Here is a 27,074-nt window from a genome sequence, read left to right on the forward strand (position 1 = left end):
ACAAAGTGGCTGCTTAAAAATACTGCCTTTCCCTTTATTAGAAAAAAAGCGTGATGAAACAAACATTTTCTTTAATATGTACACATTCTTATAATGAGCTCACACACATCAATTATTTAAAGTAAACTCTTACAATATGGCTTTCCATTCTTTGAGCTAATGCTGACATTTACCCGACATTTGTATATTATTTAATTTTCTTTAAAAATGCTATACTAGGGTACATCTTCATTTCCTCTTGAAAAAAGAATCCAGAGTGCCCGTACTGCCACCTTGAGAACAGTGTCTTTTTGGCTGGGGTCCTGACTGGCCTCTGTGTTTTGCTTTCCCCCGGGTGGACTGGGCTGTGCCTGCTGCTCTGAGAGGAGATGCAGAGGAAGAAGAGGAGGTAGAGACAGTTGCTAAACTTGTAGATGAAGAGAGTGAATTCTGGAGGTCCAGGGCAAAATGATAGTCATTGTGTTCAGGCATTTCCCAGACCAACACCTCCTGGCCACAGCGTTCGCACTTTAAGAGGTCTTCTCCGGCCACACTGGGAGGGTGGTGATTTTCCTCTGGATCGACGTCCAGTTCGTCTCTTAACTCTTCACGTGGTGAATGGTGAGATGTAAACTCTGAGCTGGATTTATCCTGCAGGCCTGACACAGCAGCAACAGTGTCATAACAGTCATCCGATCCTTGTTTTTCATTGACAGTCCCAGGCCTGAGTCCTGTTTCAGGTTTGCTCAGTGTTGATGCTGAAGCATGTAGGCTTCTTTCAAGACTCTTCTTGTGGAAGAAAGAGGACATGCCAGAATGGGAGCTGGATGAACCATTTTTAGAGTGAGATGAAGGTGTGGAGGAAGTATTGTTATCTACTTGACTACCAGTTGCAGAGTTTTTGTGAGAGGTGGAGGAACATGAGAGAATTCCTGTAGAGATTCTCTCTTCATCCTCTTCCTCTACCTCTTTTGTCACTTTCTGTCTTTGCTTCCCAGCTGCCTTTTGAAAAAAGGACTGAATGGTGCCAGGTTGATTGCATGTTGAGTCATTTTTCAGTTCAGAGGGCGGCTGTGTGGTGGACTGAGAGGTGGAGAGAAGGCTCTGTGTTGAAGTGACATCACTGGAAAGGAAACCAGCTATCCCCCCTGCTGATGGAGCATCACTGAATTTGCTAGCTGAGATGTGTAGCAGGGTGAGGGGTGGAGTCCTGCAGACACGTCGCAAAAAAAGTGCAGTCAATCACACAGGATTCCCTCGACCCATGACTTAATATTTTACTGTGCTATTGTTATTCTAATTACCATGTAGCCTGGTGGCTTGCTGCTGTGTTGAGACTCTTGATTATGGCAAAGCTGTCACTGGATATTTTGTTCGCTTCGTAGCGCACTAAAGCGCAACAGCGAGAGAAGCTGCTTGGCCTCTTATCCCCAAGCTGACGTACACCAACTGTCAACAACTTAGCCACTCGACCATTCTGTCATGTGGGGAGAAACCAATAATGTGACACCCGGTTATATTTACTGTAGATGACTTAAATGTAAAACCCAGTCGAGGAAATAGTTAACCCTGTTTGTTTTTTCTCACCGCTTCCCTGTCCTTGGTCAGCCTCTCCTCAAGCTCAAGAGCCAGTTGATGAAGCCAGTGCTGTACCTACACAGAGGTTATCAATAATCAACATGAAAAAAATTTTATATTCTTTTTAAATTTCAGTCAAAATGAGCCTAAAAATTAAAGCCAGATTAAAACTTTAATCCCTGATGTACCACAGGAATAGCAGAAAAAAATGGTCCATACCTGATCTTTTGTAGCCAGCGATGTCTTCCCAGGGAAGTTTTTACTGCAGCCGATGGACTTAGGAAGCTGTCTGGGTTTCACTGCCTCAAACTCAATCCCCCGACACAAGTCATACAGCCACTGACTGCAAGGCAAGAGATTCAAAGAGACGAGTGTGCTTCGTAATCAAGTACAAAGAAAATGCTAAATTATTTCCGCAGCACTTTTTTTTTTTCCAAACAGGTTTGTCTTTGTAGGAGAAAACCTTTGCCTGAGCCATTTTATTTCATGATACATGGAGCATCATGTATGCTGTGCCCAGAGACAAAAGGTGAGTAAAAGCGTTCAAGTAGAAAAAATATATATATAGAAGGCCATGTATGTTAAGACTTTGTGATCAAAATGTCAGCTTCACTTAAAATTATGATGGCGTCTGACATAATAGATGCAAATACTAAGCAAGACTTCTGTTTGCCGTCATCTAACGAGACTTTTGACTTTTAAAGGAATATCTGGCTTGTCTTACCCAGTTTTTTCTCCAAAGTGCTGTCCCAGTTGGGCCTGAGAGAAGCGAGTCAGGTCTCCCATGTTCTCTACTCCCAGAGTTTCTGTAATAGAAACACCCAGCTTACCCCCCAGGTTACGGCTGCATGGATGAAATAAGCAATACATGAGTACAGTATATTGTAAGTCACCTTCTATTTTTACACTTTTTTTCAGATTATGCGAAAAAAAAAAAGAATTGTGATGAATGAATCCTTTACGGGAGAGTTATACTTTGAACTCACATCTTGCTGATGGGTAGAGAGTTGAAAAGCTCTGTTACAGAGTCCAGAGGCAGAACAGTTTGTCGATTAGGTTTGTTCAGTCCACAGGCTAGTTTGGACAGTACCTGGAGAAACAGACAATCATCTGTGACCATAGCAAAGATAATTATTGCTCTCTAAAGTAGTGAACTAGCATTATATTCATAGGAATAAAACAATCAGAGGTTTTTCTACCTTATTGTGTGAAATCCCTGCTGAACAGCGGAAACCTGTGTGTTTCTCCACGGCTGCTCTCATTTCCTCGACAATGAGCGCCCCCACAGTTAGTTGCAGGTCAGCAGAGCTCTGCTCCCCTGACAGAGGGCCAGGTAAGGATGCCAGCCACTGCTGGAGACCTCTGGACCTCTGCTCCTCTGGGGACAAACATGACGCTGTTAGTCGGCTACATCCTACCTAGTTTTTCTGGTGTGCCTCCTGTGTCCAGCCCTGAAACAATGACTTGAATAATCAGCAAGTTTTCATTGCAGCCTTTACCTTTATCCAAGACAGCGTCCCCTGAAGATACTTCCACTTCAGGTGAACTTTGTGGGTACCCCTGGATGTAGGTTGCCTTCAGCAGGTGAGGCTCTATTTGTTTGTCGGTCATGGTTTTCAGCCGCTGCTGGACCGCAGTAGTCAGATCCATGTAAGCCTCATCAATGCTGGCTCTTTCAATCACGGCAAAGCGAGACATCACCTCAATCACCTCCACACTCGCCTCTCTGTAACTATACAAGGAGTGAGTAGGTTATTTATCTTACGACTGGTCACAGGAGGCGAGGTATTAAATAACATATACTGTTCATGCCATCAAAGACGGGAAGATGGAGATTCTATAGCACATCATCAGCACTTACTGTGTTAGGTCTGCCTTGCCATGAGACTCACGCACTCGTGCCACCTGGAGATCTGGACACAGTTTCTTTGCATCGTCCACCCACATGTTCCTGGTGACACCATGGGCCCTGGCCTCGTAGCTCACAGCTATGATACTAACAGAGGATGAGAACTGCATCAAATCATGTGTACAAACCATAAGCTAACAGTTAGTCCAAGGTGGTTATCTGCGGGAGATGATGTGGGCGGGTGAGTTGCCAACACAGAGACAGCGATTTAAATGGTCCATGCAACTGAACAGACACAAGCTGGGTGTAGTGTCACCTGTGTGTATACACAGTGTGCGCTGGAGAGAGAAGTCTTTACAGTCACCGTCTCATCTCCTGCTATCACAGCATCTACTGGGAGGTGATAGAGTCATTGACTGAAGGTTGGTAAGCAGCCACATCAAGGAGGCTATTCACATCCAGGTTCTAGAAGGGGTGGTAATGATCCCCTATTAGTTTCATAACTAGGTCATATGATGAGACTTGAATGCTGTGGGTGGAAAAAACTTCAGATCGTTGCATAAGGCCACTATCTCTAAGTTCAAGAATGGACTTTCACGCTGAAGTCCAGTCATTCTGGGCAGATATTTCCCGTCCTGTTATTGATCTTAATCTGCAGATCTTGTTTTGAGTTTTGTTTTTCTGATGTCATTCAGATTAATTTGTCCAATAATACCCACCTGCTACCTTTCAGGAGAGTCAGGGTGCTTTACCAATAGAGTCTCTCGATAACTGCACAACAGCACTGTGTGAAACTAGGAACAGCCTTCTGATACCGAGGGACTAGCGGGGGCAGCGATGTCACCCAGCTGTGGCCCGGTCTCATCGACAGCGATTTCAGCTGCATTGCTCATAAAAACTGTGTCTCTGTGTCAGAAACTCACCTGCCTCCTTTCCACGTCTTGTACTGGGCCACCACACAGGGAGTGCTCCTCAGAGCTGGATTCAGCCTCTGTTCCACCTGGACGTAGAAACAGTCCATGTCCACTAACGCCACCACTCTCTCTTTTCCGTAGTCCATCGCCGAGGAGGAGACTCGGTCAGCGAGGACAAAATACACCCGCCGCGGACGCTCACTGAAGTTGAACCGGGCGCCGAAATACAGGTGCTTCCGCTCCCCTCGCTTTCCATTTCACGCAGTTATTTGAAAGTTACATAAAAACGTCATCAAAAGTCGACGAATACAACGTCACAGATCACAGCCATAGACAGCCATGAATGTGTTACATGGGTGTATTATAAAACCATGGAGACAACAGAGGTTGGCAAACATGTCGGCCATTGTGGTGAGGTCGTCGCATGGATGTATTATAAGACCATGGTCTTATAAAGAAGCTACTAAGTGCACAGCCATACCCTGTAAAACAGGGGCGGGTTTATAAGTGTGTTCATTTGTTATCATAAACACTTGTCTGACTAACTAGTTTACTATACATGGTAGTAAAATACACTTCTAAATATGTAAATTTTTGTATCTGTATATTTTGTACATTATTATATTGTTATTATTTATCTTTCCAAATATTTGCTATTGCAGTTTCTTGCAGCTTTCCTCTTCTCTGCGCTGCCACTTGCTGCTGTAACACTGTGAATTTCCCCACTGTGGGACTAATAAAGGCTATCTTATCTTATCTTATCTTATCTTATCTTATCTTATCTTATCTTATCTTATCTTATCTTATCTTATCTTATCATGGGAGTTATTAGCTAAGTATATTATTTCTGTTTAGGGCAGGAACATTCAGTGTATTGAAGAGGGTACGGATGGTCAGAGTTTAGGGTATTGGTCGGTCCAATTTTTTTTTTTTTTTTTCATTTTGTAATCAGAAGAACTTTACTTTCAGTACAAAATTAGCCATCTGGTGGTTTGTGTAAACAGGGTGGTGTGGGATGGCGTCAAATCCTTCAGTCTGCACCTGGCAGGAACAAAAGAAGTGCTAAAAATGAGGAAGGAACTCAGCTCGAGTTGCCTACAGTGATACTGAAAGAGCTCATTCATTTGCAACATTGATACCAGTATGACTTTGCCATATATTCCTCACTTAATAATATTCACTGGGCTCATGGGTAAGTCAGCAAAGCCTTAATAAGAATTCCATGTATAAATTATAGTCAGATTTATGTTTGAAGCAATATTGTTGTTGGTGGTATATTGATGTTCATTAATACAATTTGAGTCATAAATTTAAAGTGACATCAAGCCACTAGTATTAATCATTAATATTGTATTAAAATTAAGTCATGACCATAACTTGTTACATATATGTTATTTACCTGTGACGCTGAATAACCTGAAGCTGTTGGTGTTATACACAATGTATTTGAAGTCACCGCTATAGAATACGTTTCTGTTGTTGTTTTATCAGCAATTCACAGTGAAATTATGACAGTGCATGAAGTGTCAGTCAAGACTGGAGGCTCCATCTCTATCCCATGTCTCTATGAGCCTCAATACAGACACCATGTGAAATACTTGTGTGAAGGGCGGCTTTTTATGTTCTGCACAATAGTAGCTCAAACACACCAACCACAAAGCAGTTCAGGAAGATTTTCAATCTGCGATGACACAGACAAATGCATCTTCACTGTATCAATTAATGATCTGACGTATAAGGACACTCATTACTGGTGTGCTGTGGAGAAAAAAAAGAGAGATGTCGGACAACATTTTCATCTGTCAGTTACCACAGGTAAAATCCCTTAAGTGTATATCTGACACATATGAAGTCCTTTCTGTGAACTATTTGTTGGGAGAAACAGATGTCCTATTTTACTCACATTTCTCAGATAATGAAATCAGAATACTTATTTTTGTTCTTTTGTTTGTTTTAAGGTATGTCAAGTCTGTATGTGGACCAACAGAGTATTACAGCATTTGAAGGAGGAAGTGTGACTGTTTCGTGCCACCATAAATATCCAGAAGTGGCAAAGTGGTGCAAAGTGGGCAGGAACTGTGTGACAGATGGGAAGAGATCAATAGATGGAACACCGGTGACCATCAATACAAGTGTCCCTAATGTTTTCAGTGTGACTATGAGTGAACTGAGGACAGAGAGCAGCGGCTGGTATTGGTGTGCCAAAGGACACTTACAGATGCCAGTGCATATAACTGTTCATGAATTAACCTCAACTACTACAGCTACAATGAGCCCCAATGCAGCACGTAAGAGTTAACCACAATATAAAGTAGCCTATAAGAAATATCATAATGTCATAGGTCCATGTAATGCTTATTAGTTAAATTTTTATATATAAAAATAAAAAATTGATAATGAAAAATTGAATTGAATTGCATTTTCTAATTTTGGATTTTGCATTCCTCATATCAATGTATAATTAAAACTTTGAAGCTACCTTTTCATATTTTGTATTTGTGGAATGATGGGTATGAAAATTGAAAAATACATATGAAAGCTTTTATTTCTGTTTATCTTGGGCTGCCTGGGAGGGCGGGATCTAAGCGGCCGACTGACCTTATGTCTGATTGGCTGTCTGGAACCATTACATCCATCCGTCAATGACTCCGCCCTTGGTGGTTGTTACGTTAGGTGAGTTGCCTTTCCCCTCTAATTTGGTATTGATGGCAAGCCATGGTTATGTAAATATACAGCATATAACTTATACTGTAACTATATATAGTATGTAGTCATATAAAGTCATTTCCCTTTATTACCCAGGACAAAAAAATCGGAATACAGTATTCTACAGCGTTAGCCTTGTTTTGCAGCGTGCCCATGCTACACAAACACTTGCAGATGCAGCCGCTGCTCACATTGAAATGCTAACCTATTTAGCTTTTTTTATTATCCTGGGCAATACAGGGAAATAGGCTATATGGCTCTCAAGCTATATATTGTATATTTACATAAACACAGAGTCTTCCTTGTGAGTTAGCGTCTATACCAAAGGTGCATTTAGAAGCAAATGCAACTGACTCAAACAACCAACAGAAAAATCAGTGTTCAGCCACAATCTGATGTTGTGGTCCCAGCCGGCCAATCAGACTGAGCTGAGACGGACGCTTAGATCCCGCCCTCTTTCACAACCCCAGGCACAAACAGACAGAAAAGCTTCTCTACCAAACATTCCACAAACAGAAAATTAGAAAAATGGCTAAATAATCTTAATTATACATTGATCTGATGAACAAAAAATCTAAAAAAAGAAAATTTGATAAAATTTTCTAGTTTTCTTTTTTTTTTTTAATATGGAAAATGTAACTGACTGAGACTGATACTCATACTGACTGACTGATAGAGTATGAATAAACAGCTTTTCACATTTATAGGCATCACAGGGACACCTTTAACCACTCACGAGCATTCCTCCGTGCTGATGATTACTGAGCCATATACGGCTCGTCCCATAAACACCACCAGAGCTGAGGCAGACAGAGAAAGCCTGCAAGATGACTGCAAGAGGTATGTATCCTTTACTTTATTTGACTTCAACATATTAGCTGGGTTCAGATCTCATTTCCACATATCCTCCCCTCTCCAGCCTTTGTTCTTCCCTAATATTATACAACTAATATGATTTAAATGCAGTCTCTTTAAAACACTAAAAAATATTTGAGCATGGAAGATTGTCCTCTCCATTCTGTCTTGAGCATGGATTATTATGTTACATATATAAAAGCACATCATTTTCTTCCACTCGAACCCTGTAACCCTGTAACCCTTCATTTTTTTTTTGGTTTTTGCAAAACAAAGATTATACAACAAAAACATTTGAATGCAGATTATTTCTGGCAACATTACAATTTATGTCACATTATTAAATGTACCTTTAATCCACATTTATCTTCTAGTTCCACTAAGGTGACAATTCTCATCACCACCCTGGTCTTACAGTTGTTGGTTGTTCCCGCTGCCTTTTTTGGATGGAGAATGATGAGACATAGTAAGTCTTTTGTAAACTCTGCTAATCGAAATTCAGGAATAAAATATCTGTTATTCTAAAATATCCTCTTCAAAAATTCATGTGTTTTAGACAAGACCAAACCTGATGGGCCTGACGTCACTGCAGTAAGATATAGCCTTGTATTTCCCATTATTAGTTTGGTAATAAATATATGGTCATCTTCACTCTTGTATTTCTTTTCGCTTAACTAAACATTTTACAGTGTATCTGGAGTTGGACTTGGAGTTGTTGACTGTATACGAGTATATCACTGCATCACCATGGTCAATGATAGTATAATTAGTAAGATAAGATCAGACAGTTACACAGTTTCAAAAAAGAAGCATGAGACATGTCCAGGCTGACAGTGGATCTATGGGTTTTACATATTTAGATAATTTCGAGATCAACTCCGCAAACAGGAAAACTGGACTTTAAAATTTAAGCTGCGGTGAAATGAAATTACAAATTATTTTTATAATGGGAACAACAATTTGCCATCAGATTCAAACAGATCCATGTTGGAAAATCATTTTTTTTAGAGGAAGAAGGAGATAATTGTTGTTGATCTGCTTCCAAAGCAGCCTCTATGTGTCCTGAATCCCCAGTAAAATACTTTCCGCCGCTCAGTGCTGTAACAGAACCCAAACAGGATTTTACACATACTGTATATGAGTGCTCCTCAAATAAGTAAAACTCAGGATCATACAGATATAAATAGCTTTACCTACAATATAAGATGGCTTTGCAAGTATTCAGTATAACACATACATACTCATAATGGCAAACTTCTGTAAACAAAGTCCCTTGTACAATAATGTTCAAATTAACCTGCAATTTAGACAGGAGAAAGCAAATAATTGTAACATACCATGATGATAAGATGAGATTAATCTCATATTTGAATTATTCTTTATAGAGCTCACAAACTGGGAGTGATGCTGAAGTGCTCTATGCTACTGTTGGTCATTATCAACCTGTAGCAGCCTGGAAGATGGTAAAACAGGTGAGATAATCTGAGTTTGTTTAAGAGCAGAGTGCCTGAAAACATACCACCACTGCCATATCACTTTGACTCTGTATCTTATCCAGCAGAACCCTATGCCGGAGGACAGTGTGATATACAGTACCATTGTAATAAAAGACAATGTGTAACAAATGGTATGTAACCAATTTTAAACTAATGTAGGCATTTCAACATTCAACCTAACTGTTAATAACTCAGATCTATCAGCATTGTTTTTATGATTTGTACATAATTATTCAATATCTCTTCTCTGGTTGTTAGGCCGGTCCAGGTGATGGAAGTAATATTGAGCAAGATAGGATGAGAGAACATTGATTCTTCAAGTATGGTGACATTGATGAAGTCATTCTGATGTTCACTTTATCACCTGAGGTCACTTTTGATTAATCAATCAATCCTGCATATGTATTGTAATTTAGAGACTTTTGGTCACAGGTATTATTTTGTGCAAAGCTGCAAACACAGACATTAACATGGTGTATCAAACAAGTTTGAAGAGATAAGTTTTTCTCACAAGTACATGCTTAAAAGTAGAGAATACAGAGGGGCTAGAGTGGGAGAGTGGCATTAAGACTGTGATGTGGGGCATTTGTTGCTGTCAGGTTGACTCAGAGCAAGAGTGACAGTTGAACCATGAATAGTTTGGGTAAGAAGCCACTGAAACTGACCAAATGAAGGAAGTGGCTTTGTGACTACTTTGGTTTAATTCATTCTATTCTCAATTATAATTCAATTGCTGCACAAGCAAATATAATAATTATGCTTCTTTGGACAAATAATGTGACACTTTTATGTTTTTGTGTTTTCACTTTCATAACTGTAACAAGTGACATTTTTTAAATGTACATGTTGTTACATACATGTTTACATGTTTGTTTGTCTTTTTATTACTTTTCATTGTAAAATATTTTGCAACTCAGGTTATGCTTTGAGCATAAAGTAACTATGGTTATGTGTGTCGTCATCAAATGAAATTCCTGTAACTACCTTAAAAGGATTTAGCTGCTGCAACTGTATGTTTAGAAAAATCAGGAAGTAGAATCAGTCTATCAATGTTATTTTGTCTGACTATATTCACCGCTATGGCTGCTCAGCTCAGCTTTCTTCTCATCCTCACTGGACTCACAGGTCAGTCACATTTTATATGAACATTCAACATTAAAGCTGGTCCTGTAAGATGATGATGGCAAGAGTCATTTTTGTCATTAAATATCAGTCAAATTAGTAATACACTTTTTTTTTTTTAATTTATTGAATTTTGGGAACAATTATGTATAATCTAAAAACATTTGCAATGATGCAATATTTTCAAAGGACAAGCAATATGACAGAAGAATATTGTTAGCTATATATGCAATCAAATGCTGCATTTGTTCTTAATGCCAGAATTCAAAGCATAATCGAAGTCAATAAAGCGTCCTTGTTATAACCCACCAATGTTTTATTTGCTTTATTCCAGTATGATGAGTATATCTGTTAAAATGCTGTAATGTGTTCTTACTGCAGGAATTCACAGCATAACCACAGTCAATAAAGTGTCAGTGAAAGCTGGAGGTTCAATCACTATCCCATGTCTCTATGGATCACGGTACATGAACAATGTGAAATACCTGTGTAAAGGATATTATTGTCACTCCTGCTCATATGCAGTTAAAACAAACCAACGAGATAGTTCAGGAAAGTTTTCAATCTCTGACGACAAAAACCAAAGAATCTTCACTGTGACTATAAAAGATCTGACAAATAAAGACACTGATTACTGGTGTATTGTGGAGATTAATGGAGGGGAAGATGCTGGGGAGTATTTTCACCTGTCAGTCACCAGAGGTAAGAGCACTTAAAGCCCCTTTAAGCACATTTCAAATCCTTTGTGAAATTTAAACAATTTGGAGGAAAAACACTCAAGAGGGTCTCGTTGTTTGCAATGGAGGCTGATTGTTATTCAAATTCCCACAATTTTCTATTGAATTTGTTTTTCCCCTAAGATATGCCCAGCCTCTATGTGGATCGTCAGGAGATAACAGGATTTAATGGAGGCAGTATAAACATCAGTTGCTACAGTAGAAACTCTGGAGAAACGGGGTGGTGCAGGTTGGGCAGGAGCTGTGTCAACGGGTCTTCAGGATCAATAGATGGAACAAGTGTGACCATCAGTGCGAGGGACCCCGATGTTTTCACCGTGACTATGAGTGGACTGACAACAGAGAGCAGCGGCTGGTATTTGTGTCATAAAGGAGACTTACAGATGCCAGTGCATGTCACTGTTACTGAGAAACCTACAACTAGTAAGTACTACAAGTATTAAATATATGTTCATAAGTATTTCTCAAGCAAAGCTATGTGTAATGTTTTGATTAAATATAGAATCAATGTCAATATATTAATTATTGCCATATTAGTCTACTCATCATCGTCTTCTTTTCTATTATAGCCACACTTGTGACAACAAGACATTTCACGACCTTATCACCCACCTCCGAACCTGTGAATCTCACCCCTGGTTTTGGAGACGAAGCATCTACCACAGTTCAGTGTGAACAACACAAGTGAGAAGTCTTTGTATTAACATACAGTTTCAAAAGTACAGTGGAAAATTCATGGTTCAGTGAAACAATTGCATTTAAGAAATCTCTGTACATGTTTTATGTACATGATAAATAAGATTGACTGGTAATGACTTTGGTATAAGATGGTGTAGTGTTGTCAAATGTGTTTTGAGGATGATGGACAGAATTTACACGATACTGTAACATTGTTTGAACAAGAGAATTCTGTATCCTAATTAATTTGCATTGTGTGTTTTATACATTCATTGGTGCTCTAGTGTTTCAGCTGACCTGATGAGTTTCATCATTTCTCTGAGTTTGTTGATCCTCATTGTGATAGTGACCTTCCTCATCTGGCTCACATTGAAAAAGCACAGTAAGTCTATGCTGGGCTGTGATAAATCCATGTCATTCCAATTTTATTTTTTAATATAAACTACGGTGCATTGAGTTTCACAGGAATGTTTACTGTTTCACATTTAGAGCAGACCAAAGCAGCATCATTATCCATGACAGAAGTAAGATATGCTTTTTTCTTTGCATTTTTTAACAAAAAATATAAATAGCTATAACGATCCACAGAGGTGAATGTGTCAGGGTCAAGAGTTATGTATATGTATATAATAAAGCAAATTAAAAGGGTGGAATAAATAGTCTTCATTTTCAGTCCTCTGACATGCTGTTTGCTCCTTCAACACAGGGTGAAGGGGGAGCAATATACGAGAACACGAGGAAACGTTCAAGAAAGGTAATTCATGGCTGTAAAGATATCAAAAGAAATCAAGTATAACATATTCTGGGAATCTACTAATCCTCTTCAAATCTGCTGGGTTGTACCATTTTCTGTTTGATTTTTTTTTTTTTCCTATGCGATAAAATGCATTCAAACATTTTTGTCACTGAGAGAAAACAGTAATTTCTATCAAAACTCAATTGAGCATTTCTGTGATCCAGCAAGCACTAATAATGTCACTGACTGTCAGCCCAGGCGATCTTCTAAAATGTAATTTGTAGTGCACAGTACGAGTACACTAAAGAACACTTAAGTGCACTCAAATGTAATACATTATTTCACCATTCACAACTGCAAAAAAGACAATTTGAAATTCTTCACAAATGGAGAGTTTCCAATTCTCTCTTTCATGTCTCTCTCTTCCTTACCCAGTCACATGCTGAGGAGGATGTGGATGTCGTATATAGTTCTGTGGTTACTGTAAGGAAACAAAGACTGCAAAGGGTAAGTTTTAAGACAGCAAAATCTCACACTGATTGTCACACACTACCATTATTCAGTGGTTCCTTAACATGTTATTCATGGTCTCAGTGTTGCTTTTAAATTGTCCAAACTTCCCAAAATTACAATTTTTATTTTTATTCTTCCTTCCTTCTTGAAATTTTCACTTCTTTTCCCAGCAGGTTGAAGCAGATGATGGGAATGTCATATATAGCACTCTGGCTTAGAACCTGCACAGCCAAGCATACAATACCCCCAAGTTACCCACAAACTTCTCGATACTTTCTTTAATTAAAACATATATTTACTTTGCCACTCTACTCAGCCCTCAACCCGCTCTGCTGCGGAAAATGTGTGAATTTTCAGTTTCAATTTCTACTCCTGTGAGTCATTGAACCACAACATCCCAGGCTTGAACCTTGCTGAGGACTTGTTGTATGGACCCTGCAGACCCTCCCACACATTGCAAGTTATCTCTGTGCTGTATGTAATAAAGGCATAAAAAAAGAGATTTCATCTCTCAAATTAAGTGTTTGGTTTTATTATTGGCTGGGGCATTAGACAATTAATATGCACAGTGGTATGGTAAATGAAACTTTAATGTGCAGACAACGACAATGATAACACTTTTTTCAATTTTGTGTCGATTCAGTTAACCTTCCTCTTGTGTTAGCTTTTCTGTTACTATTTCTTATGTTAACGGGTCTGTTTTGACTCATGTCTTAAATCATCCATAAAATACCCTAAAATTATATAACAATTATTTATCATCCAATTTGTTTCTTACCTTTTGGTGACCTTGTTACCTTCCTTATACATAAAAAAGATTGGTTTTAATATTTTTGTTTCAATATAAAAAAAAATGTCAAATGAACCTCAAGAGAATAATATAAATAAATAAAAGGTTGTTATGTTACCTGACTATTACTGAGGGATATTAGAACACATCTCTTAAATGTTAAAAAAAAACTAATAATTTTAACTATAGTAACATCTATGGTGTTACGGGTCAGTTTCGACCCATATATATTTACTTCAAGAAAAAGGCAAAAAACAAGTCTTGTTTCTTGTTTTTCAAAAATAGAATTTTAATACAAATACAAAATGAAAAGCAGAACTAGTAATAAATAATAAAAAATAATAATAATAAAATGTAGATTTGCAAGGTCAACAAACAACAACCAATCAAGCAAATCAAACCAACAGAAATCAAGTACTAGTTCCATAAAAACTCTGTGTGCAAGAACATGCATGTGTATTTGTGTATTTTCTAGATGCATGTGTGGCAAAAAGTGACACTAGCGTGTTCTTTGTAGAGCTATTTTTTGCAGTAGAGGCAGAATACGTTTGTACTAGGTCCATAAAAAGTCTCTCTGTGCAAGAACATGCATGTGTATGCATGTGTGTTTAGATGCATGTGTGGCAAAAAGTGACACTTTTAGTGTGTTCTTTGCAGAGATATTTTTTGCAGGTGAAGCACAATGTGTTTGTCTTTCTGTACTTATTACCGGGGCAGTCCTGACACCTCTTTCTTTTAGAATCAGGTGGTTTCACTGGGGTGGTGGCTGTGGCTGTTGTGGTTGATGTTGAGGCAGGGCTGGCTGAGGAGGATGCTGGCGCTGATGTTCTTCGTGTTGCTGTGGGCGTGGACGGAGTGCTTGGTGAGCTCTGCAGCTGTCTGACCAAGGCTGCAGCGGCTGGGTCTCGGGGCACCCGTTCCCTTTGCTCAATGTGCGCCTTGACAAGGGAACTTCCTTGCTCCTCAAGAAACATTCTCTGCTTGTTTTTTTGGTTGAGTTCCACCCTTGGTGAATGTGGGTCCACAACACAAATGCATTGTATGCAGACACATCGAGGATGCTGTAAAACACAACCACTGGCCATCTCCTGGTCATTCGCTGGCAAGTGTGGGTGGCAGTCAGCTTGTCCAGGTTGTCCTCCTTTGTTTTTGTTATAGTCCAGGATGATTATGGGCTTTTTGTCACTTCCTGTTGACACAGCTGCATCTTTGTGAAGGGTGGACATCAGTATCACATTCCGTCGTTTTTTTGGACAGTATGAAACAGCAGTGGTGGTGTCTGTAAAAACAAACTTTGAGGAAAGTGGAGCCCTGTCTTTCACCTGCAACATTTCAGCGGGCAGCTCAGGTTTTTTTTTTTTTTTTTACTGTGCCTACCATGGTGAGTTTCCTCCTGAGAACTTCTTGTCCAAGGTCATAGCTGGTAAAAATATTATCACAAGTGATTTTGTGACCCTGCAGTCCAGTAGTCATATCGAGGACTACACGTTTTCCTTGTTTTTTTTTCTGGGATGCCGCTTGCAGATTTGCCTGTGTAAATCTGTAGATTCCATGCATAGCTGGTTTTTACTTCACAGGCTGCCCAGAATTTTATGCCGTATTTGCCTGGCTTACTGGGCATGTATTTCTGGAAGGGGCATTTTCCATGGAAAGGGAGAAAACGTTCATCTACTGTCACCTCTGGCCCTGGGTTGAACATCAGTGGAATGAGCTGCACCCATCTCTCCCAGACATCCCTGATGGGAGCAAGCTTGTCAGATTTTGCTCTGGTGTCTCTGTTGTCAAATCTGAGGACTCTTGATATCATTCGAAAAGGTCTGAAGTGACATTGTTGCCTGAAAAATATTCCTGCCTGTTGACGCGTCCTAGAGACTATCAGTGGCCTCATTGCTGGATCTGTGCACTCCAGCAAGGAGAAGAACACCAATGTAGGCATCCAGGTATTCCTCAGCAATGTCATTCCACATGTTGCCGTGGACTTTTTTTCCTTCAAGGTTTGTCATAGCAATGATGACTTTTTTTAGTGACAATGGCATAAACAGATCAAAACATGTCTTGATGTCACTTACTCTCGTCACAGCAAACCTTGTGATCCCAGGGGTCATTTTGATGACATTTGCAGCAGCTGCCGTGCCATGTACGTCAGAAACCTCAGAAACCTGCTCATCTGTATTGCTATGCTGCTGTGTGTCCTCTGCCTCATTGTCAGCAAAGATATGATCCAGAGCTTGGATTACATTAAACCTTCTTCTAATTGTTGCAAGCTGTAAACTGGAGATGTGTACTCTGCAAGTCACAAATCTCTAAACCGAATTGGCCTTACAATGCCTGGACATGTCCGTCTTTGAGAGAGAAGCCCCTAACTGAAGCTCAAGTGGTTGGAGGAAGAGCTGGCTGTGGGCTGTTGGCTGATAGTGTGTTTATAATTTCAGTTTTGGCATTTATTATTGTTTTATAATCTTATGTTATAACTGGGTCGCAACTGACCCTAACAACACAAAGGTCATAATTTTCACCAGAGCATTTTATAATTTAGTACAATTAATTTTTTTGATTTTATTTTGTTTAAATAGAAGTTCCTGACAAAGTCAAAAAGTCTTGATGCAATAAACAAATTTATGTAGTACTTTTATGCATTTAAAACTTAAACGGGTCAGTGCCGACCCTAAAACTAGAGGACGGTTAAATACTAATGCCACTGCACTACTCAGCAATGCATAGTTCAATCCCGTGGTAAAAACCCATTGGATGATGGTGCTCAGATAGATCTATACTGCCACCTTCAGGGATATTGTAAATTACCACAGACTTTCCAGGTGAATTTGACCCTCATTTGCATAAAGTTTGAAAATTTTTATTTCCAAACCCAACCTTTCTTGCATTGTTGGTCACCTCAGCATCATGGATTTTTCTACAATGTAAAGTAATGTATTCACTTGAGAATTTTTTTTTTTAAATCTGCACAAATCTCATTAAATCAGAAAAAAACAGCAGAATATTTTTTCCTCAAGTGAATGCATTACACCTCCACAAAGATTTTCCCACATACTGCAAAAGACACAAACCTGGCAACACTACAGAGACCTTATCATCTTAACCCTATGTGGAGTTAAATGGTAAATCATTTGATAAAGTGTATAGAACATTATATGGACGGACAGTTCAATAGCACCCTGCCAGTGGTAGGTGTGTGCATAGGCAATAGGCCTTCTCCACAGTAATGATGATAGCTGAATTCCATTTTGCTGCTTCAGTTTCAGGGTCATGGTATTATTCATGCTGGCTCACCGTCACTCTGTCATGACTTACTGAGACACTTGAATGGACCAGAGCAATTATCAGTAACACCTGTCAACTGAGATCATCTGCTGTGAAAAAGGCCAGTGTTTCAAAGTTATCGACAGGGCTCACAAACTGGGAGTGATTCTTAAGTGCTATGTGCTTTCATTGTTCATAAGCAACATGTAGCAGCCCAGAAAATGGTAAACCAGATGAAATAACAGACTTTCCTATTTTGTCTGAGTCAGAGCTAACATATATGAGTTAACAAATATGGGCAAAGAGCAGATGTTGACAGTGGCCACTGAAATTGATCAAATTACAGAAGTAGCTTTCACCCAACCGCTGCGTTACCTTACTGTCTTGACGGATACGGAACCTCAATTCATCTTCCTCTCTCATCCTTCTCCACATACCAATTTAACAGTAATTCTAAATTTCTTATTTTTTAGATACATTTATAGTGAGTTGAACAACCACCAACTCACTAGATACTGTAATGGATTTACCTTGTATAATGCTCACTTGTAATTATATACCCAAAACACCATGTGGCTTATTTCATCAGCCAACTTTCATAATGCAACTGTTACTTAGGAGGAAGAGAGACTGAAAAAGATGCAATTTCATGTTGAGGGAAATTAGGAAGTAGAAAATCAGTCTTGCAGTTCACCGGTTCTTGCTGGTATTTCCAACTCTGCTCACCCTTCAACATGGCTGTTCATCTCAGAGTTCTTCTCATCCTCAGTGGACTCACAGGTCAGTCACAGGAGTCATGCTAAAATTATTTTAACCCACCAATGTTTTATTTGCTTTATTCCAGTATAATGAGTATATCTGTTAAACTGCTGTAATGTGTTCTTACTGCAGGAATTCACAGCATAACCACAGTCAGTGAAGTGTCAGTGAAAGCTGGAGGTTCCATCACTATCCCATGTCTCTATGGATCACAGTACATGAACCATGTGAAATACCTGTGTAAAGGATATCAGTGGCGCTCCTGCTCATATGCAGTTAAAACAAACCAACGAGATAGTTCAGGAAAGTTTTCAATCTCTGACGACAAAAACCAAAGAATCTTCACTGTGACTATAAAAGATCTGACAGATGAAGACGATCATTACTGGTGTATTGTGGAGATTAATGGAGGGCCAGATACTGGGGTGTATTTTCACCTGTCAGTCATCAGAGGTAAGGCCCTTAAAGCACCTTTAAGCACATTTCAAATCATCTGTGAAATTTAAACCATTTGAAAAAAAACCTAAGAAGAGTCTTAATTTTTGTTATGTACACTTGTCAGCCAAAAGTCATGACAGTAAATGTGGAGTCTTAAGAAATTATTTATCCACCAGACGTAACAACTGTATATGCAGAACACATATCTTTATTATTATATCTTTACAACTTGTTTTCTATTAAGGTACACCAAGCCTCTATGTGGATCATCAGGAGATCACAGGATTTAATGGAGGCAGTATAAACATCAGTTGCTACAGTAGAAACTCTGGAGAAACGGGGTGGTGCAGGTTGGGCAGGAGCTGTGTCACAGGGTCATCAGGATCAATAGATGGAACAAGTGTGACCATCAGTGCGAGGGACCCCAATGTTTTCACCGTGACTATGAGTGGACTGACAACAGAGAGCAGTGGCTGGTATTTGTGTCATAAAGGAGACTTACAGATGCCAGTGCATGTCACTGTTACTGAGAAACCTATAACTAGTAAGTACTCAATGTGATTATAAAAAGTAAATGTATGTCAAATACAACCATTTTAATGATTGGTTGTAGCCTACGGGATATTAGGATGAACTACTACAATATTAATCTTCTAATGATTGTCCTATTTTGAATCATAGCCACAGTTGCAGCAACATTATTTACCATCGCATCAACCTCTCCTGGTCATACCCCTGAAATAGCAGGGCGCAGGTCAGAAGACTTTTCATTTACATGCAGTATTTTAACTGTGGCCATTCAATGGTCAAATAAAGCAGTCCTTATGAGGGATCTCTTTATATATAAGAGAGTATAACTTAGACTTACATGGATTTTAACATTTATTAGTAATAATTTACATATAAAACTATAACATTAATAGATTTTGCATTATATTGAATCGTTGTTTAAACAAGAACAGGCTGTTTATCATAACTGATTTGTATTCTGCCCTCAAAATGTATGCTACAGAGCTTCAGTTGACCTAAAGACCCTCATCATCCCTCTGAGTTTGTTGATCTTCATTGTAATACTGACCTTGTTCATCTGGTTTATGTTGAAAAAACACAGTAAGTCTATACTGAACTCTGATAAATTGAATTCATAACAAATATGTTTATAATTCCTGAATATTTTCACTTTAAGTTTGGATTATTGTGCATTGCAATTGAAGGTTGAGAGTCAGTAACAGGAAATTTCTTGTGTTTAACTTCTAGAGCAAAACAATGCAAAATCATCAGCCATGACAATGGTAAGATATCCAAAGCCATTTCCCCATATGTATATACTGTATATTAATATAAATGTGTGTTCTTTTCTGTTTTACAAAGACAACTATGTGGATTCACAGTATGTAGGTGAAGGGACTGTCATGTTCATTTGCTTCACCAAGACAATTGTAAATGTGAATCATACAGAATGTCCTATTATTTTTTAGTTTTTAGTTCATAGCTATAGGATGTAATTTGGTAAAGATATCTGTGGTGTCCATCCATAAGAAGAAGAATAAGTGTTCATAATAGTTTGCACGCAGGAGTTGAAAAAAGATGATCATGGTGACATTGTCATTGTCAGCATTTTTGCATGTTAGCTCAACACACTTCTGTGATGAAGTACAGTCTCACAGAGCCTCTGGCATGGCTGTCTTGTATAAAGGACTATACAACATTGTGAAACTAAAACCACTGAAACTGAATACATTTGAGATATCTAATAGAGTGTTGAGTGAAAATTTCAGTTTTGCTTCATTGTCTGTTACATTAGTCTTAAAAAGGATTTATCTTTTTCAAAAACACGGTAATAATATAATCAAATGTGAGCTGTATGATGCAAAATTGAATACAGAAGCTGTTCATCTTGGTTTGCCCTTATCTATAAGTTCACAATTTTAGCAAACACAGAAATTCTATTTTTTGATATACTGTAATAGTGTTCCAATGAATGTGTTCCTGAAACTGTGTAAAATAAGGTCTGAGAAAATCCATTGACATGTTGTTTGCTCCTTCAACACAGTCTGAAGAGGAAGTAACATACTGTAATGTTGGGTACATGAGACCAACTTCAGGCCAGGTAACCCTAACACCCTAAACCCCCCAAAATATGTTAAGTTATATAAGTACACTAAAAGCCACACAAGTAGGCTTAAATGTCATATTTCACCAAGTGCAGTTACATAAAACAGTTTGAAATTTATAAAAAATCAAAATGTTTCATTTTCTGTTTAATATCTGTCTCTCCCCCCACACAGAGATCACACGCTGAAGAAAGTAATGTGGACGTGATGTACAGCTCTGTGGTTACCAAAAGGCAACAAACACCAAGAAAGGCAAGTATTAAAGCAGCTGAACTCGACCACACATTGTTTACCGTGTCCTCTGTGTCAGTGGTTTCAAATAATCTTGTGTCAGAAAATGTCCTGTAACTGAGACGCTTAATTTATTTACTCATTTATTTTAATCTTTTTTCTTCCTTCCTAATTGCTTTGTTTGTTTCTGATGTCCTACAGGTTGAAGCACAAGATGATGATGTAACATACAGTTCGTTGGCTCAGGCCCATTAAAGTGTTCAAATGTTTCTCTGTTAACTCTTTTATTTGTCAATTACCATACTGTTTTTTTTTTCTCCTTTCGACTCCTGTGTTGCAATTTGTTGTCTGCAGTTATCATTTGGATGTGCTGTAACTACTTCCTTCTTATTTTTTTTTCAGTTTTTCTAACCATCCACTGCAAAGCTAAAAAAAAAAAAAAAAAAAAACATTACAAAGAAGCATTGACCTGTTTGTTTGCAAAATGCCCAAACACGCTATTGATAAAATGTATCTTTGTTTTATTGAGCTATTTATTAAGCACAAATCTCACACTAATTAATAATCCTGGCCATTTAGATGCTCATAGTGTATGTTAAACAATTTTTATTAGATATGAACTTTAATGTATATTTAGTGTATTGTATTATAAATTACTATAAAGTGCAACTAGAACAAGCTTGCAGTGTATTGAGTATTGCTATCAATGTTACAATAAAAGTAAGAAGAGCAAGACAACAGTTGAGACCTGCAGTGCTGGTGAAATTTTCATCCTCACCTCTTCCACTTCATACTCCTCTGAGGCTACTCAAACAGGTTTTTCACTTAGGTTTTCCACAGTGGTTCGTAATAGTCAAACTTAGGGGCTTTTTCAGAAATCACGATCATTGCATTTCACCAAAACCAAAAACCTAGCAAAAGCCTGCATAACCACAGATATGTTGAATGCAAATAGAATGAAATATGACAAGAGACGCGTAAATGATGTTTTCATTATTTGGCTAAAAGTTGGCACTTAAAGCTCTCTACCACTTAGTTAAGGGAAGGGAAAAAAAGTGCTGATCTTTAATTTTGTATTCACTGGCCCTTAGGTCTACAGTAAACTATTTTCTGAAAGTATGCTGTACATCATCTAACTAACCAATGCAATGCAACTTCCTTACAGTGTGAGGAAGACAGTACTGTTCTATTTATACATTTATAAAACTAAGGAAGTAGCTGATCAGCCTTTCACTGTACTAGTTCATGTTGTTTAGTCTGCTCACTTACCGACATGGCTGTTCATCTCAGCTTTCTCCTCTTCCTCGCTGGACTCACAGGTCAGTAACAGGAATCATTTTATTACTGTGTACATATCTTATGTCTGCAGATGTCAGAAGGTAATTCTAATAATAACACCTATACAAGTGATAGCCTCCAGTACTTTATATTTCATAGATTTCAAAGACAATAATGATCTAATATGTAAAACAACAGCTGAAGCTGAGACATCTAAAATAAATAGATTATATGGAGGAAGAATATTTACTGCTTTATCCAATAAAATTATTTGTTCTTGTTGCAGGAATTCACAGCATAACCACAGTCAATAAAGTGTCAGTGAAAGCTGGAGGTTCCATCACTATCCCATGTCTCTATGGATCACGGTACATGAACCATGTGAAATACCTGTGTAAAGGATATCATTGGCGCTCCTGCTCATATGCAGTTAAAACAAACCCACAAGATAGTTCAGGAAAGTTTTCAATCTCTGACAACAAAAACCAAAGAATCTTCACTGTGACTATAAAAGATCTGACAGATGAAGACACTCATTACTGGTGTGTTGTGGAGATTAATGGAGGGGCAGATACTGGGGTGTATTTTCACCTGTCAGTCACCAGAGGTAAGAGCACTTAAAGCACCTTTAAGCACATTTCAAATCATCTGTGAAATTTAAACAATTTGGAGGAAAAACACTCAAGAGGGTCTCGTTGTTTGCAATGGAGGCTGATTGTTATTCAAATTCCCACAATTTTCTGTTGAATTTGTTTTTCCCCTAAGATATGCCCAGCCTCTATGTGGATCGTCAGGAGATAACAGGATTTAATGGAGGCAGTATAAACATCAGTTGTTACAGTAGAATCTCTGGAGAAACGGGGTGGTGCAGGTTGGGCAGGAGCTGTGTCACAGGGTCTTCAGGATCAATAGATGGAACAAGTGTGACCATCAGTGCGAGGGACCCCAATGTTTTCACCGTGACTATGAGTGGACTGACAACAGAGAGCAGCGGCTGGTATTTGTGTCATAAAGGAGACTTACAGATGCCAGTGCATGTCACTGTTGCTGAGAAACCTAACACTAGTAAGTACTACAATTCTATTAATGAAGTATATATTTATAAATATTTCTCAAATACAGTCATGTGTATTGTTTTGATTTAGAGATTACATTGTCATTGTTGTCATATTATTCTTCTAATAATTTCTTTTTGTTTTTAGCCACTTCATCCACACCTGGCACACATGTTAATCACACTGATGATTCACTTACCAGGTCAGAAGTCTTTGCATTGACATGCAGTATTTAGAGAACCGTGACCATTCTACAGCCAAATAAAAGTCTAATAAATAACCTCTATACATGTTATACGTGTTTTTAAAGAGTTTAAGATAAATTGTATCTGCTGTATAGTAGACTTTAGATGTCTTTGTTGGACTGTTTAAAGGGCATTTTGTTTATTATAATTCATTAAGGCATTGTGTGGTTTGAATTTAAGATGCAGCGATACATGTGTCCAAAATGGGTTCATCATCGCACTGAGTTTGTTGATCGTCATTGTCATGATGACTTTACTCTTTTGGTTTGTGTTTAAAAAAGTAAACAGTAAGTAATTCATTCATTCATAAAAACTTTTACTTTCAAATGTGCACTACTGTAACTGAACACTGAAAGTAAGTAAAGGGAGTTTTCATTGCTTTGTTTTTAGAGCAGACTGAAGCAGAATCATCAGCCACAGCAACAGTAAGATATCCTGAATCATTCCCCAATATGATTTTTAGGTGGGATTGCTGAAAAATCAGTCCCAACTAAAGGTTGTTGTCAGGTAAAAAAAAAATAAAAAATGAAAGGGGACATGCTTTTGTGGCCATTTGCTTAATGAAATGGTACAAGAGAAAACAAGTGTTAAAATTATACTGTACTGTCCCTTTGCAGCTGCAGGATTACAATGTGTCATTGCAGATGAATAACTGATAATTATACTACCTGACATACATTTTGATAATTGATACCATTCTTGTATTTTTAAGGGCAAGACAGTAACAATTACCAGTTAGAAAACTTGATTGAGCATGTCTGTGATTGCAATTTAAGTATTAGGTTTAATGAATGAACCAATTATGGGTATTGTTTTCAAAGTATCAGTGCTGACTTCTGAGGCCATTAATTCTCAGTGTAATGTTTGATTTGTTTTCAACACAGGCTGAAGATGAAGTAAAATACAGTACTGTAAAGCACAAGAGAAAACCAAGCAAGGTAAGGGGCTGTATGAGAATGAACCTTATGTTTCAGATTTCTTTTAATCCAGCAAGACCCAGTAATTCATATTTTCTTTACATGCTCCCCTTGATGTAGACAAAACTGCAAAACCCTTCCCCCTTATTACAATATGGAGTTGGCACAGCTCATTTCACCATTGAAAACAATTTAAGATTCTGTGCCCCATTTCAAACCTTAGCATCTAATGTTTAAAAAAGAATTGCCACAAACACACCAAAAGTGTGATGATTACCAAAATGTTGAAACTACTGGTGAGGAACTTGAATCATATTGGATTCTAAAAACACGCAACATTACCGTGGTTCTGCTTTCATGTATGATGCAAAGTAAAGTAATGGGGAGCCACTGAAGGCTTGTGAAACCATGCACGAGAAAAATACTAATAATGTTAAAAATCCATACATAGCTGTGTTTTTCAACACAGATATTATTGCTATCATTGGTTCAAAGGTTAATTGTGATAACAAATAAAATAAAAGACATCCCTGATACAGATTAAGGACTGTTGTCCCCTGCATATGATATGACAAACTCTCTCTGCACTGTCAGTATAGGCTGCAGAACTGTACTGTACCATTGCGGATGGACATGAAATATTTGTATGACATCTTATGTAATTTTGACTCTGTGGATTTTAATTGATGTGAAAACAATAACTATTACCAGAACTCAATTCATCAATATCGTTAGCACGCTTATGGTTATTCCTCTGATCACGTGTTCCTCTTAAAAGGGAAGTGAAATAGTTCATGTGTACTATTTTATGAAAGGTGGTCACGTTAATGTAGTCTGTGTTCCAGTAAAAATGACTCTAAATAACATCTGCTTTGCTTCTTCATCAGTCTGTAGAGGACGTAACATACACTTGTGTTAAACACATGAAAAAACCTTCACACAAGGTACCCCTCAACTTCTAAAATTAAAACTTACACAATATAACTATAATTTCTTATTTTTGCTGTGCAAATTTGTAAATGAACAAAGAAAAACAGGTGAAACTGTTAAATTGATCTCTGTTTCATATGTCTCTTCTTTCTTACCCAGGGGTCAGATGCCCTGAGTGATGTGGAAGTGATTTACAGCTCTGTGGTTAGGCCAGCTGTTAAACAACAAAAGGTACAGACGGTAAATTTTAAGAGCTCCAAGCCCAACCTCACCTAGTCAAACTTTTTTGCACATAGATTGCAAAGTCAGTCAGTCAGTCCACCACTTTTGGTCCAAACTGAAATAACATAACAACAATTAAATGGATTACCATGAAATTTGGTACAGGCACTACACATGCCAAGATGAAGATTTCTAGAGACTTTGAATTTCTCCAGATTTTTTATCTAAAGCCATCATGATGTCATATTTTGGTGTCTCTTTCTCTCTAATTGTCTTTCTTCCCTACTGTTCTCCAACAGGTTAAAGTAACAGCTGAGGATGTTACATATAGCAGGTTGGCTCAACAACACCAATACCTGTAACTGTTAACCCATAACTAAATCTGACCCACCTGTCTATCACTGGAGGTTACTTTTAGCTGGGCCGCAACAGCAGGGCCAGCCCTATAATCTGGAATGTCCCTGACTGACTGAGTGATCATATTTCCACCACTGGCCAGCTTAATGCCACGTCACTGACTTGGAGTTTCTGGTGCAAAGCACAGACTGTATATAGAAGAAGTCCAATTGTAAAAGAAAAAGTCTGATTGTATTGATGTCTATGGGAAAATGACCCTACATCTCACTTGATTTCCTATTTCAGTTGATGCTTTCCTAATGAGTTTATGGTCTCAGTTGGTGGATCCCAGACAGAGGCTGTGCTCCGTGTGAGAGACAAAATAATAATAATAAGATATTCTTTCTCGTCTAGCTTCCTCTCTGAGTCATAATTTTACAGTAAATACAGCTGACATCACAGCAGAATCTTTGTTTTATTCTAATTTATGTTTGGTAAATTTTGTCAAACCACATCCGCAGATGTAAAGTCGCTCCTATATTATTTTGTAAGCCTCTCAATGGTAAATAATCACAACTTTTACTTTAAGGATGTTAGTGTGTACTTGCTCTGTGTTTGTAGTCTGTCTTAATGTGTATTTGCTCATATTGCATGATATAAATAAATCATTATCAAATGTAAATGAAAAAGGCTAAAAAAAAACAAATTTGCAGTGTATTGTGTATTACAATGAGCAGGGAAACACACACACACACACACACACACACACATACACATATATGTAGACTTTTGGGTCACGGCAAATCTGCACACATATGTATCAAACAAGTTTGAAAAGATAACATTAATATATCATGTTTTTTTTTCTCACAATTACATGCTTAAAAGTCAAGGATTCATATGGGCAAGAGTAGAAGAGTGGTATTTTTTGCTGTGAAATTGACAAATTGAGTCAGAGCAGAAGCAGCAGTTGAACCATGAACAGTTTGCACAAGAGACCACTGAAACTGACCAAATACAGGAAGTGACTTTGTGACTACAATGGTTTAACTCATTCTACTCTGAATTATAATTTAGAAACAGTGCATTCAATTACTGCATAAAAGATATGATTTTGCTTCTTTGGACAAATAATGTGACACATTGTATTTTGAGGTTTACCTTTCATTACTGTACAAATAAAATCTAACCTTTTTAAAATATACATCTTCGTAGCTATTATTTTATCTAAAGGATTTTCTCGATGTTTGTTTATCACTTGTGATATTTTTAATTATTATAAAACATTTTGGAACTCTCACAGTTAATTAATTTAATCACTGTGTACATTGCTTACGT

At 38.0% G+C, this 27,074-nt stretch overlaps 3 protein-coding genes and 1 pseudogene across 10 annotated transcripts; 2 read left to right on the top strand and 2 right to left on the bottom strand.

Annotated features, from left to right (window-relative positions):
• Positions 1–56: 56 nt before the first annotated feature.
• Positions 57–4,603, bottom strand: polh (polymerase (DNA directed), eta). Of its 2 annotated transcripts, none has more exons than XM_071480429.1 (10): positions 4,330–4,603; positions 3,419–3,553; positions 3,057–3,289; positions 2,757–2,935; positions 2,544–2,647; positions 2,282–2,401; positions 1,777–1,900; positions 1,567–1,632; positions 1,284–1,456; positions 57–1,189 (listed from the first exon to the last, which is right to left on the bottom strand). In XM_071480429.1, the coding sequence occupies exons 1-10, from the start codon at positions 4,464–4,466 to the stop codon at positions 229–231; spliced, it is 2,232 nt and encodes a 743-aa protein (XP_071336530.1). In that variant the 5' UTR covers positions 4,467–4,603; the 3' UTR covers positions 57–228. The 2 variants fall into 2 exon arrangements, with proteins under 2 accessions (XP_071336530.1, XP_071336532.1); XM_071480431.1 differs by lacking the exon at positions 4,330–4,603 and adding an exon at positions 3,723–4,323.
• A 170-nt stretch (positions 4,604–4,773) lies between these two features.
• Positions 4,774–10,807, top strand: LOC139622821 (polymeric immunoglobulin receptor-like). Of its 3 annotated transcripts, none has more exons than XM_071480438.1 (9): positions 4,774–5,512; positions 5,812–6,135; positions 6,279–6,608; positions 7,734–7,866; positions 8,256–8,347; positions 8,438–8,472; positions 9,267–9,353; positions 9,440–9,508; positions 9,636–10,807. In XM_071480438.1, exons 1-8 carry the CDS (start codon positions 5,464–5,466, stop codon positions 9,500–9,502), a joined length of 1,113 nt encoding a protein of 370 aa, XP_071336539.1. In that variant the 5' UTR covers positions 4,774–5,463; the 3' UTR covers positions 9,503–9,508; positions 9,636–10,807. The 3 variants fall into 3 exon arrangements, with proteins under 3 accessions (XP_071336539.1, XP_071336540.1, XP_071336541.1); XM_071480439.1 differs by having other exon boundaries at positions 9,443–9,508; XM_071480440.1 differs by lacking the exons at positions 4,774–5,512; positions 5,812–6,135; positions 6,279–6,608 and adding an exon at positions 6,790–6,993.
• Positions 10,808–10,863: 56 nt separating this feature from the next.
• LOC139622820 (polymeric immunoglobulin receptor-like) lies at positions 10,864–26,940 on the top strand. Of its 5 annotated transcripts, none has more exons than XM_071480434.1 (10): positions 17,659–17,991; positions 22,318–22,638; positions 22,797–23,096; positions 23,234–23,288; positions 23,512–23,618; positions 23,722–23,756; positions 24,216–24,269; positions 25,136–25,192; positions 25,338–25,409; positions 25,700–26,940. In XM_071480434.1, exons 1-10 carry the CDS (start codon positions 17,946–17,948, stop codon positions 25,760–25,762), a joined length of 1,110 nt encoding a protein of 369 aa, XP_071336535.1. In that variant the 5' UTR covers positions 17,659–17,945; the 3' UTR covers positions 25,763–26,940. The 5 variants fall into 5 exon arrangements, with proteins under 5 accessions (XP_071336538.1, XP_071336535.1, XP_071336537.1 ...); XM_071480435.1 differs by lacking the exon at positions 17,659–17,991 and adding an exon at positions 21,010–22,072; XM_071480436.1 differs by lacking the exons at positions 22,318–22,638; positions 22,797–23,096; positions 23,234–23,288; ... (4 more) ...; positions 25,338–25,409; positions 25,700–26,940 and adding exons at positions 18,103–18,423; positions 18,653–18,952; positions 19,090–19,162; ... (3 more) ...; positions 20,697–20,774; positions 20,955–22,238 and having other exon boundaries at positions 17,670–17,991.
• LOC139623433 (piggyBac transposable element-derived protein 4-like) lies at positions 14,562–16,058 on the bottom strand (annotated as a pseudogene).
• Positions 26,941–27,074: the final 134 nt, after the last annotated feature.

This window comes from Trachinotus anak, unplaced genomic scaffold, assembly GCF_046630095.1.
Source record: "Trachinotus anak isolate AG129_WGS33_773 ecotype Australia unplaced genomic scaffold, CSIRO_AGI_Tana_v1 ptg000007l, whole genome shotgun sequence".
Taxonomy (NCBI): Eukaryota; Metazoa; Chordata; class Actinopteri; order Carangiformes; family Carangidae; genus Trachinotus; species Trachinotus anak.